Raw genomic sequence first — 16,909 nt, 5'->3', positions numbered from 1 at the left:
GCCAGGCTTCTGGAGTTCTGGCACCGAAACAGCCAGCAATCAAAATCAATCGTGATACTCTGTTACTTGCCACCAAACAGATGTGGCACACCAGAACGCTTGAACCCAAATAAACACGGCAACACCGGCGAGCAAGCAAAGATATTTGTGCGGGAGGACGTGCTTCCTGCAGAACTCGATGACCTTGGAGAGGATCTTGGAGGAGACATTGGGGAGCGGGATGCTGTTGTCGGCGCAGCCATCCTCGATCATGTGCATGATGGTCTATGACTCCCTCGCCACCGACTTCACCTCGAACTCCTCGCCATCGCAGCTATGCAGCATCAGCACCTTCTCCTTCCCCACCTCCACTACCACGCCCCACATCATCAATCCGATCTCCGGTAGGAATGGGTTCTGGTGGTAGCTTGGTGAGGATGCAAGGCAAAAACCCTAGGGTTTTGTTTGGAAACCCTAATTCCAGTGGGGATCCTAGCCATTTTCCAGTGGCCCCCTGGGCGAGCTCTCCCAGGTCAGTTGACCTCGCTGTTTGGATACTTGGCTAACATAGGTTCCACGGTTCAATCCCCTTCGTTTGCACGAGAGAAGCACCCACACCTCGGCAGATCGGGAATTTTCCCCCGTCGAGTCACGACTGCCTCCGCCTCTCTCTCAGCCCCGATGCTCAACTGCCTCCGCCTCTATCGCCCCTGATGCGAGTGATCGTCTTCACCTCCTTTCCTTGCCATGCTCGCAATGACTCACACGGCTCACGTCATCGCCAGCCACTACTACTCCTCTTCTGCCTGGCTCACCCCCGCTGCCACCTTCGAGAACGAGGCGCTCACCTTCGCGCTCTGGGCATCCATGTCGCCCACCGCCGTCGCCTCGTACCTAGCCACCCTGTCCTTGTCCTCAACCTCCTCGGCATCCAAGCCCCTCTCTGGAAGCCACAACGCTCCTACACTGACGAGCAGGCCTGACCCGATGGCCCTGGGGTGGCCCAAGGCCGGCCGCGTCGGTAAGCCCAAGCCGCAGCTATCCCGCCGCACTCCGACCACCTACATGAGCGCTGACCCGACCAACTTTCGCTGCATGGTGTAGGAGACCACCGGCTTCCCCGGCCCCGACCCTTCTGTCTCGGAGCATGTCTCCGCCACGACTCCCAGCTGGATGGCGCTCCCCGCGTGCGTGCTCCCGACACTGGACACGTCCGCATTCCTACTCGACCGCTCCATGACAATGCCGGGGCCAGGGCACAAGCGGAGGCGTGCCGACCGCAATGGCTGTCGCTGCTATAGAAGGGGAGGACGACTCGTTGGTGCTTCTGGAGCTGGAGGCGATGGTGTGTGCGCCAGCGAGCATGTCTAGCATCAGCATGATTTGATAGAAAGATTGCTCCTTTTGCTCACGAAATCCGATAGAGACTTGGAAATTGGTGGTAATGTTACTGAATTAGAATCTGGAATCACAACTGGAATCCAATGTAGTGCTCGTTCTTTCTTTTTGTTCTAGGGATTTATCCCTTCCACCTCAAATAGTGGCAGGGAAGGAAGGGAATCGCCCTAGGAAAATGAAGTGCACTCTAAATCCCTCTTAGGGATTTCCTACCCTGAATTTACCTTACTTTGCTTCCAAACAAAGCCTAAGAGAGAAGTGACCGTGGTTCAAGGGGAAGGGGACGGGTACGACTTTATTCCCGGTGTTGCAGAGGGGAGAAGGGTCTAGAAGCCGGCGCGCGGTTACAGGTCTTTTTTGCCCCCAAAATGCTTAGCCCCCCCCCCCCCCAAAAATAAAGATTCAGTATCAGTCTTACTTACTCCATTTTCACCCTTTCATTGACTTGAAATCTTTTTATCCATTTAAAAATAATTCTTTTATCTTTGAGAATGAGAGACGAAAATACTAAAAAAAGATATTAAAAAAATAAAACACAGTGGCTATGTGATGTGTGTGTGTGTGTGTGTGTAACATTCTAAAACAAATAGTGTAAGTCTCGTTTGCAATGCAAGATTTTCATAGGATTGTAAGGGATTTGTAATGGTTCTTGACTTGCCAAGTTACTATGAAATTCTGGCGTTCATGATGAGGCCAAAACTTTTTTTCACCTTTTCTAATGATTTTTTCACTCATTATTCCCTGTTTGGAACATAGGAAATTTGGAACTCGTGAGGGAATTAAACTGTTTCATATAAAATTCCTACCAGATCCCTTTGAAATCCTTGTGTTCCAAACATTTATCAGGTCAGGAAAAAAAGTGTACGAACAGTAGATAGCTACATAAGTTTTGAAGAGCAAGTATTAAGGTTATCAAAAGGAAATGCAAAATGCATGATTAACCACCGTATGCTTGGGGTAATAATATTAAGAGCTTTTTACATTTCCAGCACATGGCCCCCAAATGTCCGGTATGGCCCTGAATGCCTCCAAACGAACGATTGAGCCCAATAAAATACAACAACACCAGCGATCTGGGTGCTAGACTCCTATACATGGTGGTGAGCGACCCAACAATATTGGATCATGCATCTTCTCCCTTATCCCACCCGTGCTTCCTACATCACCGGAGGCCATCCTCGCTGCCTCATCGCGCCACCCACCTGCCATCGCTGTCATCTCGACTCCACTCACCCCTAATCATCTTAAGATGCGTTTACATCCAGATGCTAAAATTTATCCTTTTCTCATCTCATATTTTATCTAATTTTTTTTAACTAGATGATAATATCCTCTACATCATTTTTTAGAATTTTACATAAAAAAATTAGATAGTGTCTTGAATTTTAAGAGTATTGGAACACAGTATTTTTATTTTTTAAAGTTGACACTCATTGGAAGGGCAACAATAATCCTACCAACGAGCAATATGAGTATAGAGCTGCACAATTTTAAACCAACACATATATTTGCAATTTTCGGATTTAAAAATAAAAATAAAAAAGGTCAAGGGGGCTGCGGAATCTAGGCTGGGCCGTAATTTGGGCTTTGGACAGTGAGGAGTGGTGGGTTCTATGGGCCGTAAAGTCGCGTAGGATGAGGCTAGCCTTTCGGTGAACTATGATAGTAGGACTGAATGGGTCCTCTTTTATTCCACCATTTCTTTTCTCCTGCATACTAAATATGACATTTTTCCTTCTCTTTAATATAAACTAGTAGAGTGGCTCACGTTAATAGTGTGCCTATCCTTTCTGTAATATTTTATTATGATAATATTTGATTAAAAGCTAGTCTCTTTAGTTTTTTTCGAGGTTAGTGTTATTTAGTTACAAAATGTATAAAATTATAAGAAGAAACAAAACTTATATTAGTGAAAAAGAAAATTATTTATACTCCAAATACCAAATTCTATATACATATTGGTTCGATTCGTATATATTTTGATTAACTGTTAAAATTATGCGTCAAATATAGGTAGCCCAACCAAAATAAGAATATGTTTGTCTTGCATGCTGATTCATTAATGTGATGATCTTGAGATACACGATGCTTCTTAATCTATTATATTAGTAAGAAATTTGAAAAAAAATTATTATTTTTATTATTAATTTTAGCTGTTGATCAGGACTCTTTATTTAGGTATTTGATTTTTTTATAAGACTATATTTGCTATGGATCCCTATTTTTATTCTAATACCAAATTTAATTATTATTAATTTTATTTTATCTGGACTTTTTATTTAGATATTTTTCTTCTCAAACCGTATGAAAATGAACTCCTACTTTTTTATAATTTTCATTCAGAATTTATGTATTTTTCTAATCATATTTGATATGGACTTTTTTTTTTCTCTAAATTTAGCTATTTATTAATAGTATTTGATATGAATTCTTTGGTTTAATTTAAACCGTTAGATGTTCGTAAGTCGTAACAATGAGTGATCTAGATTTTTTTTTATTAACGTGATAATTTTTTAACTTTAGCGAACATAATATATTTTTTTCTTCTCAAATAATAATATAATAGATGCTTACAACAAGCCTGTTTGTAAAAGGGATTTGGATCCAAATCCTTGCAATTTGATACAGATTTGAACGAAACCCTAAAGAAATCTCAGAGCAGATCTGCGAGCTGACTGGGCGAACCAATCATTCGTCGATTTGGATGAATTCGACCTTTCAAATAGATTCTAGTCTTGTTGTCCAATAATGGGATAACCCAAAGTTTTTGGAAGACGAACTTCTATTACCTAAAAATAATTTTTTGGAAGACAAAAGTGTCAAATTCCTATGGACCAGAAATGAAGATGACAGATTCTTATTTCTCAGTCTTCCGAGAAAACCAAGTCAGCTAATTTCCATCAGACTGATATCAAGAGAGTAACTACAACTCAAATGAAAAAGAAACACAGGTAAAGCAAAATAAACATGTTTAAAACCGTAAATAAAAAATGGTTGCAAGTTCGCATCACGAATGTATGCAACCACAGCGCCATTCAAGAGCAAGCTGCCATTCTAATTCCAGCGCTGCCTCGCCGGCTACTTCCGGACGAGGAGGATTCGACCACTCGACCCTGAGGTGGTGCCGGAACGCTGAGATGAACTCCTCCGCCCGCTTGTTCACCTCCTCCGCGTTGCCGGCCGCTTCGTCCTCAGCCTCCACCTCTTTCGCCGCCGCCGTCTCTACCGGCCCGTCAGTGATCACCAGCGCCATGCAGCAGCCATCCGCAACGGAGTGGGCTGCCGCCGGCTCCGCACACTCCTGCTTCTTGCTCCGCCTCCTCTTCATCCTCTTCGCGCCGTCTCCCCGCGCCGACGCCTCCCGGACGACGGTGCCCGCCGACGAAGCCGCTGCCGCTTGCCGCGGCTGCACGGACGCCACGACGATGGACGCGATGACGACGTTGAGGAGCAGGAACAGGGCGGGCGACGGTATCGACAGCGACGCGGGCCACAACCAGGGAGCCACGAGCACGGCCGGCGCCACCAGCTTCTTGACGCCCGACACGAGCAGCGCCGCCGCCGCCGCTGCCAGCGCGGCCTCCACGAGCTCCTCCTCCCTCGGCCGGGCCTTCTTGCCCTCCGCCATCTGACACACTCAGCTCAGCTCGCCTTTGCCACTTCTCGCCACTCTGCTCGGCTTTGCGGTGGAGCTACCGAGTCCGAGCTAGTTATATGCTAGTTGTTCGGGAGCTAAAAGGTTCAGACCAGTTATCTTTTTAAAAGGCTTAATTATTAATCACTATCCCGATCTTTATTAAAAACTATAAATTATTTTTTCAAAAGAACAGTTCTGTTTTCATTAAAGACTATAAATTACTCTCTTTGTTTCACAATATTTATCCATATCTATCATTATATACAAATTAAGAAATACTAAAATCGAGTAAAAAAATACGGTAAAAATAAAAACTAACAAATATTATGAAACTGAGAGAGTAGCTGACTTTTAGGTTCTGTTTGTTTCCTACATCTGATTCTACTTCTGCTACTGACAGAAGTAAGAAAAAACGGGATTATGAAAATATTAGAAAACTGCTTCCGAGAAAAATAAACTAAAATTAAGATTTTAAAAAAACTAAAAACAAAAACTCAAACAAACAGACCTTAGTCTGAAGTCATTCGTCTCCCACGGAGCTCGAATCCGAGACCTGAATGGCTGCAAGAACTGAGTGCTACTTGAGCGCGGCCAACCGTTCGGTCGCAAGCTCGTTCTCTTCAAACCAGCTAATCGATTGATGAGTTGAGCGCAGTGGGTGTCGCGCCCGCGCCGACAGCCATCCAGTCCGTGCGAATGGCAATGGCCTCCGACAAGTTATAAATTAGCTGTCGAGGAATTTCCTCCGACAAGTAATGTTTTTGTTGCTGCAGAGCCACCACTCGGCCTGACGACGACCATTGCCATGGCCGGCGCCAGCACCGCTGCAGGACGGCACCAGGATCACTCATGGTCTAACATCTCTGATGACAGTGGAATCGGATGAACAAAAAGATATTCCTAGCATGTCTAAACGTGGCTTATCTTTTTATAAGGTCTTACTTGATTATAGATTTCACTCCAAAAGTAAAAACAAAAGAAAAAAAATAATCTTAATCTAAAAACTGATTGTCACAATTCACGAGATAAATCATACTACGAAATCACATATTACTATTTAAAGTTTCTCTATAAAATCTAGATTATGACAGTCCAAGGCAAAAACAAACTGGGATAATACTATATTACTATTTATGTTTTCCATTGACCTGTATGAAATAGCTGCCTTAATCTAGCATGCGCACATCGTGAGAGGTGTATAGTTTTTGTGTTGCCTATGAGTAGAGCTAGGGAAGCACGGCTGAGGCCCATGCGTTTTCGTTTGTCCCGTGCACATGCTTGACCGCCTATGAACAAAATGATAATCTTTTCCTCGGTTTGCAGACTTAGAATGAGTTAGTTAATCACTAGACAGATTGGCGCCCTACACCGCACCCGTTCCCAAGTAGCGATGTTTTTTGTGGTGCATGTATGGTGAACATAGATGAGACAAACCGGGCAGGGTGGGTTATATCACGGAGATGCTATGAGAAAACAGTGTTTGGTTTCATTGCATAAGAAGAACATGTATACAAAGGGAAGAATATAGCATTTGGCACATACCAAACTAGGTTTCTTGCAATATGGATTGTTGGAGAGGATACTATTACAGTTTTTGACAATTAAAGTGTAAACATTTGGCATATACCAAACAAAATTTCTCGCAATATGGATCGTAAGATCAGTAAGCATCTGCCACCTGAGGATTTGGGCTCCCACTTGATGTTCAGCTGGAGTTGATTCAGCACTCAGCAGGGCAAGATCGTGCTTTGGAAGGGAAGTTTCAACATCATCCTATAAATTAGCACTGCTCTGACAGGAACATAACAGAAATACAGAATAAATCAAACGATATTTAAGAAGGGGGCAAATAGATAAATAAACTACAGCTTCTCGCCCATGCTGAAATTACATATACCTCCTTTATGCAGCGGCACTAAGAAAAGCAGGATGAAACATTTGTGAGTAAATAACATTGTGAGCAAATAAATGTAGAATTTACATATACCTCCTTCAGGCAGCGAGCACTAAGAAATACATGATCTTTGTAAAGAAGTGCTATTCTTTTTGCACTAAATAACCATGGCTATATCGATAAATCCATCTAGTCTTAATTATATGCTGATATAGAACATGTGGGAATTAAGCAATCTTGTTTCTAATCAGATGAGTCAAAATTATTCATTTTTTTTTGCAAACCACTCAACAATTACTCCAGACCATTCACTAAGGTGTAAGAGCTGAATTAATTAGATGAACAGCTGAAAATTGTGTACGAAACGAAATGGATTATTTCAGGTGACGAAAGGAACCCAAAGTTTCCCAGAGAATAACTGTTTCATCTTTGACACTTTGTGGAGGAAATTGCCAAGTAAATCTGCAAGACAAAGGTGTTAATACTTGCGTAAATTGCTACAGAACATGGGAACATAGAGATATGAGATGGCACTGCAAACCTTTACAAAGGGAGCAGCCATGTATCCCAGTTAAAGAAAGATGAGCTGAAGCCTGAACATCATAATGGATAAGGTCCTGCTTGTAATTCACTGAGCTCGAGCTCCTCATCATAATCTGTAGCTCTGAAGATTCTGTTTTATCAACTGAAAGATGGCAATCCATTGGAAGATGCTCTTTTGGACCAATAAATCTGCTACATGGCACCTATAGAAGAAAAAAAAGCATTAATCCTCAATGGAAAGGAAATTTAAATTCCACTTTGCTGAATCAGAAAGTAAATTGTCAAGTCCAAAAGTTTGCTTTTCCTCCAAATGACCAACTCAGTAGCTGTGCTAAAGTAGATTTGTTCTCCTTTTCTTATCTTATTGTGCCAAGAGAAAAAAAATACCTTTCTTTTACGCTATTTCTATAATTTTCCCAGGCAAAAACATAGGCCTTGTTCACCCAAATTTGAGGCCGACCGATGTGCGCAACGATTTGTGTTGAGGAGTTTCATCCCCGACTCTGGCGCATCAAGGAGCTCCATTCCTGACTCCGGCGAGGTTATTGTTGGGATTAGGATTAGGGTTCGGGGTTGGTGGCTCACCGGAGTCCGGCGGCCTTAGAGGAAGGGCCGGAGGAGGAACGATGGCCCGACGGTGGAGGCGGTTTGTGGGCAGGGCGATGAGGGGCGAGGGCGTTGCCGGCCGGGGTGGTGGAGAACGGCCTGTAAGGGAGTGTCAGGGCGGGGGCGAGGATGACGACGGCAGTGGTCGGGGGCTGCAGGGGGAGGAGGGGCAGCAAGGAGGCTGCCTCAGTGGGGTAAAGTATCGCCCAGTGCTCCACGATACCCTACCCCGCCGAAGCAGAGCGGCGGCAGGGGCGAGGTTGTGGTCCAGAGAAAGCAGCTGCGGCAAGAGGAAGAAGAAAGAGGCGAGGCATCAAATTTCGATTTACTGGTCAGCAAATAGGGGGGGGGGGAGTGGCGCGCGATGCTCAAGAGAGCACGGCAAAGCTTATCGTGGCTCAGTCGGGGGCGGGGAGAGCTCGTAGTACATAGTTAATCAGCGAGGTGGAAGTGGTGCTCGGCTGGTGTGAAGGGAGACAAGCGCGCGAGGGCTCGGGAGGTCAAGCGGCTCGGGAGGACGGGGATCCGGTAGAGGAGCTCAGGCGGCTTACTGGGCTGGACCTCGGCGAGCGTGGGAAACGCGGTAGAAGGAGGTAACAGGGATTCTTGGGCCAATGACTGGAGTTTGCGAAGGGGATCGCTGGATTCTTCTGGACTTACGTGGGCGGGAGCTGGGGACCGACGTGCTATAGGAGCTCAACACCCGAAGAGCTAATCGATTCCTGGAGCTTTTAGGCCACTCCCAATGGCTTTCTTTCGAAGACGAAAATTCCATCTGAAGGAATTTTCGTTCTCTTTAGTGTTTCTATAGTTTCCTTTCACGGTTCTTATCATGAAGGGATTTACAAGATCATTCTTTTCAGAACAAAATTATCTCTTCTTTTCCTTCACGATTCCTCTCGAAGAGAAGCTGTTAAAGATGAGACAAAATAAAAAGAATAGAAACAGAAAAAGGAATAAAAAAAAGACAAAATGAGAAGAGAATATAGTTAGAGATAGTCTTAGGAAATAACTTATATACCATCAGAAAGTAGAGCACAGGAAATAAGTGATCGATTGAAATGAAGTCGATATGTGTTTCATACAACCATCGTAAAGTATATAGATGGTAAAGCAACGCAGAAAAGTTACTTCATTTACAAGTGGCGATTCACCAATGAACAGTCCGGATCTCTGAATATAACCAGGCATGGTCCATGTGCATTTCGTTGACACAAACTTAGCGTCTCCCCCACAAAACACAAAAGTTTAGCATCTACCCCCAAGACACATAAGCTTCCAGGAATCCGGGTTTCTAGAACTATAAGGCCCAAATGAAAGTCGCAAAAGGAAACTCCCATTACCCCCATCCTGAAATTTAAATCCCTTTAGTATTCAGCAGCAACAAAATTTCCCTTCCGCAAGTGCAGAAGCTTCAATGTAATAATATCGCAAGATCCGGAATGATTGTCGTAACAAAGTAATCAGCTCTCTAGAGTAAAGTCTAGCAGAGAAGGGGCATAGAACAAGGAATGCCCTGGTACAGTACCAGTCTAAGCACCCAAAGCATTGGGGGCCACGAGTTTAGGACGATTTTACAGTAACAAGCTCGTCAATGAGATTAGCAGCATCTTCCACCGTCGCAATTGACTGCGCACTAGACTCCTCTACACTGATCCCGAAAGCCTCCTCAAGACCCATAACAATCTCAACCTACAAAACAGATCCACAGGAAGCTTTAGTCTCTTTGGAAATATGGGCGACCTGAAGAAAATACAACATGAGACAGCAAACCCAGTTTAGCAATATAGTGTTTACTTCAAAACACATAACTGGCAATTGAGGTTGGCATAAACTTCAGTCCAGAAGTACTGAAACAAAAAACTGTTCCAGAGGAACAACAAGAAGAACATGGCACATCTACAAAAGAGACTAGATCTATTGCTAGAAGGACAGTGAACTTCAAGACTGCACAGAGAGCCAGCGGATTGCTCCCTACAAGGTATTCTCCAAAAGGTATTATGAATGGTATAGGTACAGACTACAAGGAAACGACGGCCAAATGTTGTTCTGCAATCCAAGAATCATACTGAAAACTTATACAGAGTTGAATTTGTTTGTTAAAAAAGATAAAACATAACACATGGTATCCAGATGACTTACAGTATCTAATGAATCAGCACCAAGATCCTGGAACTTTGAGGAGCCACAAACTTCAGTGTCATCAGCAAGTGCAAGCTGCTTCTTGACAATATCACAAACCTTGTCCACCGTCTCCTTTTTAGCCTGGTCAAGTGCATATTTTACATCACCAATAGCAAAGGGTAAGATCATTGCACCGGTATGCTCTACCAGCTTAAACCATAAGCCACACAATGGTTACAGCATGTTTTACAGCTATATTAGCAGCTAACTTACATCAACGACAAATCCAGGGACGCTAAATGCAAAAAACGAAGCATGATCCATCAGAGACGTATGCACATAGTAACAAAATTGAAGTATATTATGGAAGCACGATCATGGCAAAAGGCAAATAAAATCTCTTTTAGGAGCCAAATAAAAAGAGTGCTAGTTGAGTTGAAACATCCGGAATATGAAATATAACAGAAATTAAATGGAGATGCATAAGCATCATGCAATGGTTACTCTATGTGATTCCAAATCCAGATGGCAATACTTAGTTACTTACAGAACAGCAAACTGCAAATCTTTGTGGCACTGGCTGCAATCGGAAGGCTACATTATCCTTCCTCAAACCAGAGAAAGAGACCGGGTTGAAGTTGATTGCCTGTGAAACACAAAAAATAAAATATTTAGATATGCAAAAGTTAAGGTCAGATTGCATAAACCAAACTAACCTCTAAGTTATTAAATACTGGATCAAGCTTATTTTTTTTTTCATACTAGAACCAAGCAATGTAGACATCAGTCCACACCTAAGTATTTACACCTAAGTAAATACTGACTCCATTGTTAGGTGTGGACTGATGTATATATTTTTTATGAATCATGTTGTACAGAGATGATAATAGACCGATAATAAAATACATTGAGTGGCCCATTAGGGTAGTGTTTGGTTGGAGAGCGAGGTGGGATGGAATGATTCCATTCATATATTTGAGGATGGGATGATTTCATTCATATATATATATATTTGTTTGGTGGGTGGGATGGAACGAGTCTATTTTAGTACCTTGAGCCCCCCTTCAGTGTCACGTTTGAAGTGAGACAGCTGCGTTCCACCGTTTTTTTGGAACAGCTCCGTCCCGAATCTTTTAAGAATATTCCCTGATTCCGAACCATTCAATTCCGCTACTCTCCATCTAAACATCTCAAAAACGGGATAGATCCGCTCCGTCTCATCCCATCCTACGAACCAAACACTGCTTAACATCTCCACAAGCCCACTCAAAACCTTATCTACTCCTTTCCTTCCACCACACATAATAGCCCTCTCTTCTCTCCTGTGCAAGTCCTCTCCCGTAGCAACTTTCTCTCTCCCTCCCTCCCGTAGCAACTCTCTCTCTCTCTCTCTCTCTCTCTCTCTCTCTCTCTCTCTCTACAGCAGTGGAGCATCCCATGACGAGCAAGCTATCCAACGGCAGGAGGCAACGACAACTTCGTCCCGGTGGCTTCGTTTCTGCGGCATCCCAACGGCTTGACGCTCCATCCTCTCCCGGCGGGCGACAGTAGCTTCGTCTCGACAGCGTCCCGGTCTCGCGATCCGCATCACGCGCTACCTCAAGACCGGCAAGTACGCCAAGCGCGTCTGTGGCGGGGCGCCCGTCTACCTCTTTGACGTCCTCGAGTACCTCGCCGCAAGTATCAGAAGGAGGTATCACGATTTTTTTTGTTTTTAGATCGTAATTTCCCGATACTCTCCGATACCCATATTGCGCCATATCACGCTGTATCGGCGTATCCCGCCGTATCAGATATGGGTACGTCGGCCTCCGCCAAGTATCGGTGACACTTAGGTCCACACAAAAGGAGCATGTCTTAAATCATGAATGCACAGATAATTGCCTAATAATACACGAGGATAGCCTCATTAGACACGATTTATATAATTAACTTTTCCTAGTTAAGAGCCACAAATAAGCATGAAGGTGGAGGTGCATACTTAGGAGGTAATAAAAATGAAAAGGTATACTAAATCTGTCACCAATATACTACTACAATGGTTGAGCTATGTGAGACAGTATTATAGTTGACTGACTTGACTCCAAAGTCCAAATTAGGAAAACCCAAATCTCTAATTGTACGGTTACCAAGCTGCTGACTCTACGCCCCATGACAGAACTGACTCATTTGCATACAAGTTCATACACATACGCAGCTATACACCACGAACGCTGCAGTAACAATCTAACGGATGAAATTAGAAGGGAAAAAAAAGGTAAAATCAGGTACTAAAAGCGCAGATCTATGGAGATCAACTGTATGAGCGACGCGATAGCCGAAATGGCCCCTCAAATACTCACCAAAACGGCGTCTCCTATCAAGAGCCAACACACCAACTCCAACTACCACAGGCCGGCAGATCAACGCTTGAGCACGCAAACACAAAACAGAGAAATCGCAAGAGGTGACCAACCGAAACCCCGCGCCGCTAAAACCCTACTCGGACCAGCCAACGGATCAGACGATGTAACGCAAGGGGCTATCCGGCGCGATACCTTGACGGGCCTCGCGAAGGAGACGGCGGATCCGACGATGGAGGCCATGGGGCGGAGCTTGAGCGGCGGTGGCGGCGCGACGAGAGTGCAGTGCGCGTCGTGAGAAATTGACTAGATGACGGGAGGGTGGGGGATGTGGCGGGCGTCCTTTATATCGGGGTGGGGACACAAGCGGAGCTGGGCATCGGTCGTATCGAGGCACGGCGGGGGCGGAGCTCACGAGGCCCAGCCCGTGACGCGAAATGCATGGGCTGCTCCGCCTCGACCGGGCCCACCTGCCCGAAGTCGTCGCGAAATGTGGAAGTGGTTTTGAAAAACACACCTCTGAATATCACGCGTCTGAGAACAAGATCGATGTCTCAACCTATCAGACGATCAAGAGTGAAGATGCGGTAAAGTTTGGAGAGGGGTTGATTTGGGAGGAAGGTTTATTTTATCGCCGGGTTTAGAAGAGTTTTTAGAGAAGAAGGTTGGCATGATTTAGGAGGCGTGCGCGGGGCCATAATGATAAGGCGGCGGGAGCGGAGGATCCAGGACGGGGGAGTTTCGAAATGGAGAGGTTAGGGCGGTGACATGCTATGAGCGCGGATCCAATAGTAGGGCACTATCAGAGACTGTGGGAGGAGGGGCGGTGGGAGGGAGCGAGGTGGGACATCGGCATGGAAGAAATGTGCTGCTACAGGAGAGAGGAAGATGAAAGAAGGGTACTCGTGTCAACCTTTTCTAATAAACTATAACCATTTAAATTGTGCATCGCTCAATACGAAGGTATCTAGAACTACTCCCGGAGTAAACTAGATATCTCTACAAGCCCACCCGCTCACACCATCGATGTTCAGTCCTAAATAATCATAGCTATAGAGGTATTCGGCCCGCCTTATCATTAGATCAGCATGTGGTGAGTAAGGTACGTGCTAAAGACAACTGCATCGATGGATGGCCTTAAATGATGCAGACGGTCTACGGTGTTCGGGTTTCTCTCCCGAACTGCCCCGAGGACTTCTCCTAAGCAGAAAACACCTCTAATACCGCCCACATCTCATCTCATACTCACCACTCATCCAACCATCTCAACATCATAAATGTATTCGTAAACCATAAGTGAGCACTATGCTCACTAACAACGGCATCACTGTCGCTCGACTTCTATAGAGGACCTATGAATAGCTAAGCATGTTGAACAACTCTTAAGCTAGACATCAACAACATTACCGAGACGACAAGGATGAGGATAATTAACAACTCAAGGTAGAGGATATGCAATTCAACATAGGTTTACCTGAATAAGCTTGACACTTGACTCAATACATGCAAACATACATAAAGCATAGTTTATCAATTTAGACTCCCTTCAATTGAACCAAGGGTGCAATATGCTTAGATGCTTGCCTTGCTGCTCTATCGGTTGCTTGATACTACCCGCAAAAAACTCACAGAAGTGCGGTAGATCAGTGTCGTCTTTGCTTGCTTGAACTGTCGGATCGACGCTCTCTTAAAGAAACACGGGTGCAATGCATAATTAAACGTACAATGCAAAAAGAATGCAAAATGCATGCTCAAGTAATAGTAGAGCGCTATGACTCAAAAACATCTGCAAAGGATCGCTAAAGGATTAGGGTTTTGAAGTTTGAAACCCTAGATAAGCTAATCTAAGGATACCTAGCTTTAACAGGCTGGCGGTCAGACCGACGTAGAGGTGGCGGTCTGACCGATGGCTAGCAGATAGTTTTGGCCTTTGGTGGTCTGACCGTAGGCATAGTGGAGGTCAGACCAGCCCAAGTGACGGTCAGACTCTTGTATAAGTTTTTAGCTAGGATTCTCTGATCCCCAACTAGCAGTTAGACCAGCCCTAGCGGTGGTTAGATCGCCAGACCTTGCTGGCAGTGCCTTTGCGGGGTCACCGGAGAGGATTCGAACCCTATTTTTTGCTTTGTTTTTCTGAAAATACTTTGATTCCTAAAATCCTAAAATCCTCTCGAACCCGAACCCAAATTCTAAACCTAGCCCGAACTCTAAACTTAGTCCACCTAAATCTAACCCAACCCAGCCTCACTCCCTGGCCCCTCTCTAAGCTTGGGCCGAGCCGACCGAAGCCCAGCTTCCTATCCGCGCGCTCTCCGAAGCTGGGCGCAACCGGCCCGAGGCCCAACTGGCAGCTGTCACCCCCTCCTCTCAGTGCCATGCCGTACCCTCTCATCATCCTTCACCTGCCACCTCGCTCACAACTATCGCCACGCACGACCTCCACGTCATGCCCACGTCACCCGCTACCTCCCTCTCCATTTAAGCCACAACCGAGCCTTCCCCCTTCAATTCTGCAACCCATCTGCCGTCTTTTGCCCCGCCTCCACCTCCAGTGCGCCATCGCTCGCCATCCTCATCAGCATGACCCTCTCCAAGCGCCACCACGCTCGATCTCTGCCGACAAGCCGCCTTCGTCCTCCCCGAGTGGCTCTCTGGCACCACAGGACCATGAGGAGCCACCCTCAGTGCTTCCCGATGCACCTCTGCCACTGGAACCGTCTCCCAGTTAAGCATCTTTATCGATGACCACATCTTGACGTTGCACCGCCTCTTCGCACCTTGCCCCATCTCCGACAGAGCTAAGCCCACCTGCGGCGCCGTCACATAGGCGTGGTGCCATGGAGTCAGCCCCATATCGGTCTCGTGCCTCGCATCTCCACCGCCGTCAATCGAGCTGCCTTCCCACCGCCTTCCTCCATCGAGCACGCGCCTTGCTGTGATTTCGGTCGAGCCACAGCCCCACGGTCTCACCACAGCATGGTGACCTCGCCAGCACCCCTCCTCGTCATTCCCGAGCTCCCAATCACCGGCAACCGTCGCCAGGGAAAGCACGGCCGAGCTCTTGCTCTACTCTCTCTCTCTCTCTCTCTCTCTCTCTCTCTCTCTCTCTCTCTCTCTCTCTCTCTCGAATTTCATCCAAATTCAAACACCACTCTAGATATTCATCTTACTCATCATATTTCAGCGGTTCGTACTCTTTCATGTCCGATAATTAATTTTTGTTGCGTAGCACTATATAATTTTTAAGTATTATTTTAATAGTTAGATGCATATAATATGACTTCGATGTGTAAGAGCTCACATATCGTTGCACATCGGATATAAATTCAATATTAAAATAATATTTATAAATTTATATAAGATATCATATATCAATATTCTTAGACATCCTTGTACGTTCTTCTCCGATAAGACCTTAGTTTCCGTCGTCTTCATGTTAAATCCAGTTCTTTCTTCGTCGAAAAGCCCCAATCTATTGTTCTTCCCCTTTTTATTTGCAAATTAGGTCTTATTTTGTATTTATTTACTTTTGCTTTTATTTTTATATTTCCACGAGTAGAGTACGATGTGTCTAGAAGAATCCATGATCTACAAGATCAAGACTTTGGAGACATTGAGCAGTACTTCGGATAAGGCAAGTGTCTTTGATCACGTTGAACCTGATGTCGAATAGTGTGTCTTTTACTTTCTAATTGCATGTTTTGTCAATATGAATCCCATGTTTATGGTTTATTAGTACTTTTCATGATTATCCTTGTCGCATGTGTTGTAGTTAGGTATCAAGGGTAGAAATACTTAGTTGTGCTGTCAAGTCAGGTGAGATAAATGTTAATTTGATTAATGGTCTATGCAACATGAACATGTTTGGTAATTTTTTTACCAACATGGAACATAGGGATCTAGGCATGTTGTTTGATCAGTATGGTTGTTGTGTACGCATTGGGTGACATGCGAGTACCTGCTTGAGATCCTAAGTAACGGTTCATGGACATGTAACCCGGCATAACAACACAACCACGAGGCCATTATGGGTACAATCTAGCCAATTAATTAGCCACTCATTCGGTTCTATGGGCACCATTGGACGGTTGAGTGACACAAAAGGAAGCTTCAGTAGTGGTGGAATAACTGTTAGCGGTGAAACCCCAGTGGGTGCTTACAGTTCAGCGAGAGTTTTGTAACGGTCTTGTAGTGATCTCCCGGCGCACACATTGGAAGTGTGTAAGTGTTTGATCGGTACGGTAACATGGAGGCTGTCACCTGGTAATGCGGGTGATGAAATTATGACTTGTGGGTATGCAGATTCTACAGAGTATAAAAATGATCGATCAACCGTGCTCACGGTAAAGAGTGGGCTTGGAATTCTTCATGATTAGTGGGGATCTT

The 16,909-nt window shown here is 45.0% G+C and overlaps 1 protein-coding gene and 2 pseudogenes across 1 annotated transcript; 1 reads left to right on the top strand and 2 right to left on the bottom strand.

The window, feature by feature from the left end:
* The first annotated feature begins 735 nt into the window (after positions 1–735).
* LOC133897042 (calmodulin-binding protein 25-like) lies at positions 736–1,350 on the top strand (annotated as a pseudogene).
* Positions 1,351–4,252: 2,902 nt separating this feature from the next.
* Positions 4,253–5,028, bottom strand: LOC133896675 (uncharacterized; annotated as a pseudogene).
* Positions 5,029–9,408: 4,380 nt separating this feature from the next.
* LOC133897769 (acyl carrier protein 2, chloroplastic-like) lies at positions 9,409–12,876 on the bottom strand. The gene is made up of 4 exons (XM_062338591.1): positions 12,719–12,876; positions 10,729–10,827; positions 10,200–10,322; positions 9,409–9,749 (listed from the first exon to the last, which is right to left on the bottom strand). The coding sequence occupies exons 1-4, from the start codon at positions 12,764–12,766 to the stop codon at positions 9,621–9,623; spliced, it is 399 nt and encodes a 132-aa protein (XP_062194575.1). The 5' UTR covers positions 12,767–12,876; the 3' UTR covers positions 9,409–9,620.
* Between the last annotated feature and the right edge of the window lie 4,033 nt (positions 12,877–16,909).

This window comes from Phragmites australis, chromosome 17, assembly GCF_958298935.1.
Source record: "Phragmites australis chromosome 17, lpPhrAust1.1, whole genome shotgun sequence".
Lineage (NCBI taxonomy): Eukaryota > Viridiplantae > Streptophyta > Magnoliopsida > Poales > Poaceae > Phragmites > Phragmites australis.
Note: the sequence above shows the minus strand (reverse complement) of the source record. Positions and strands in the feature narration are given on the sequence as shown.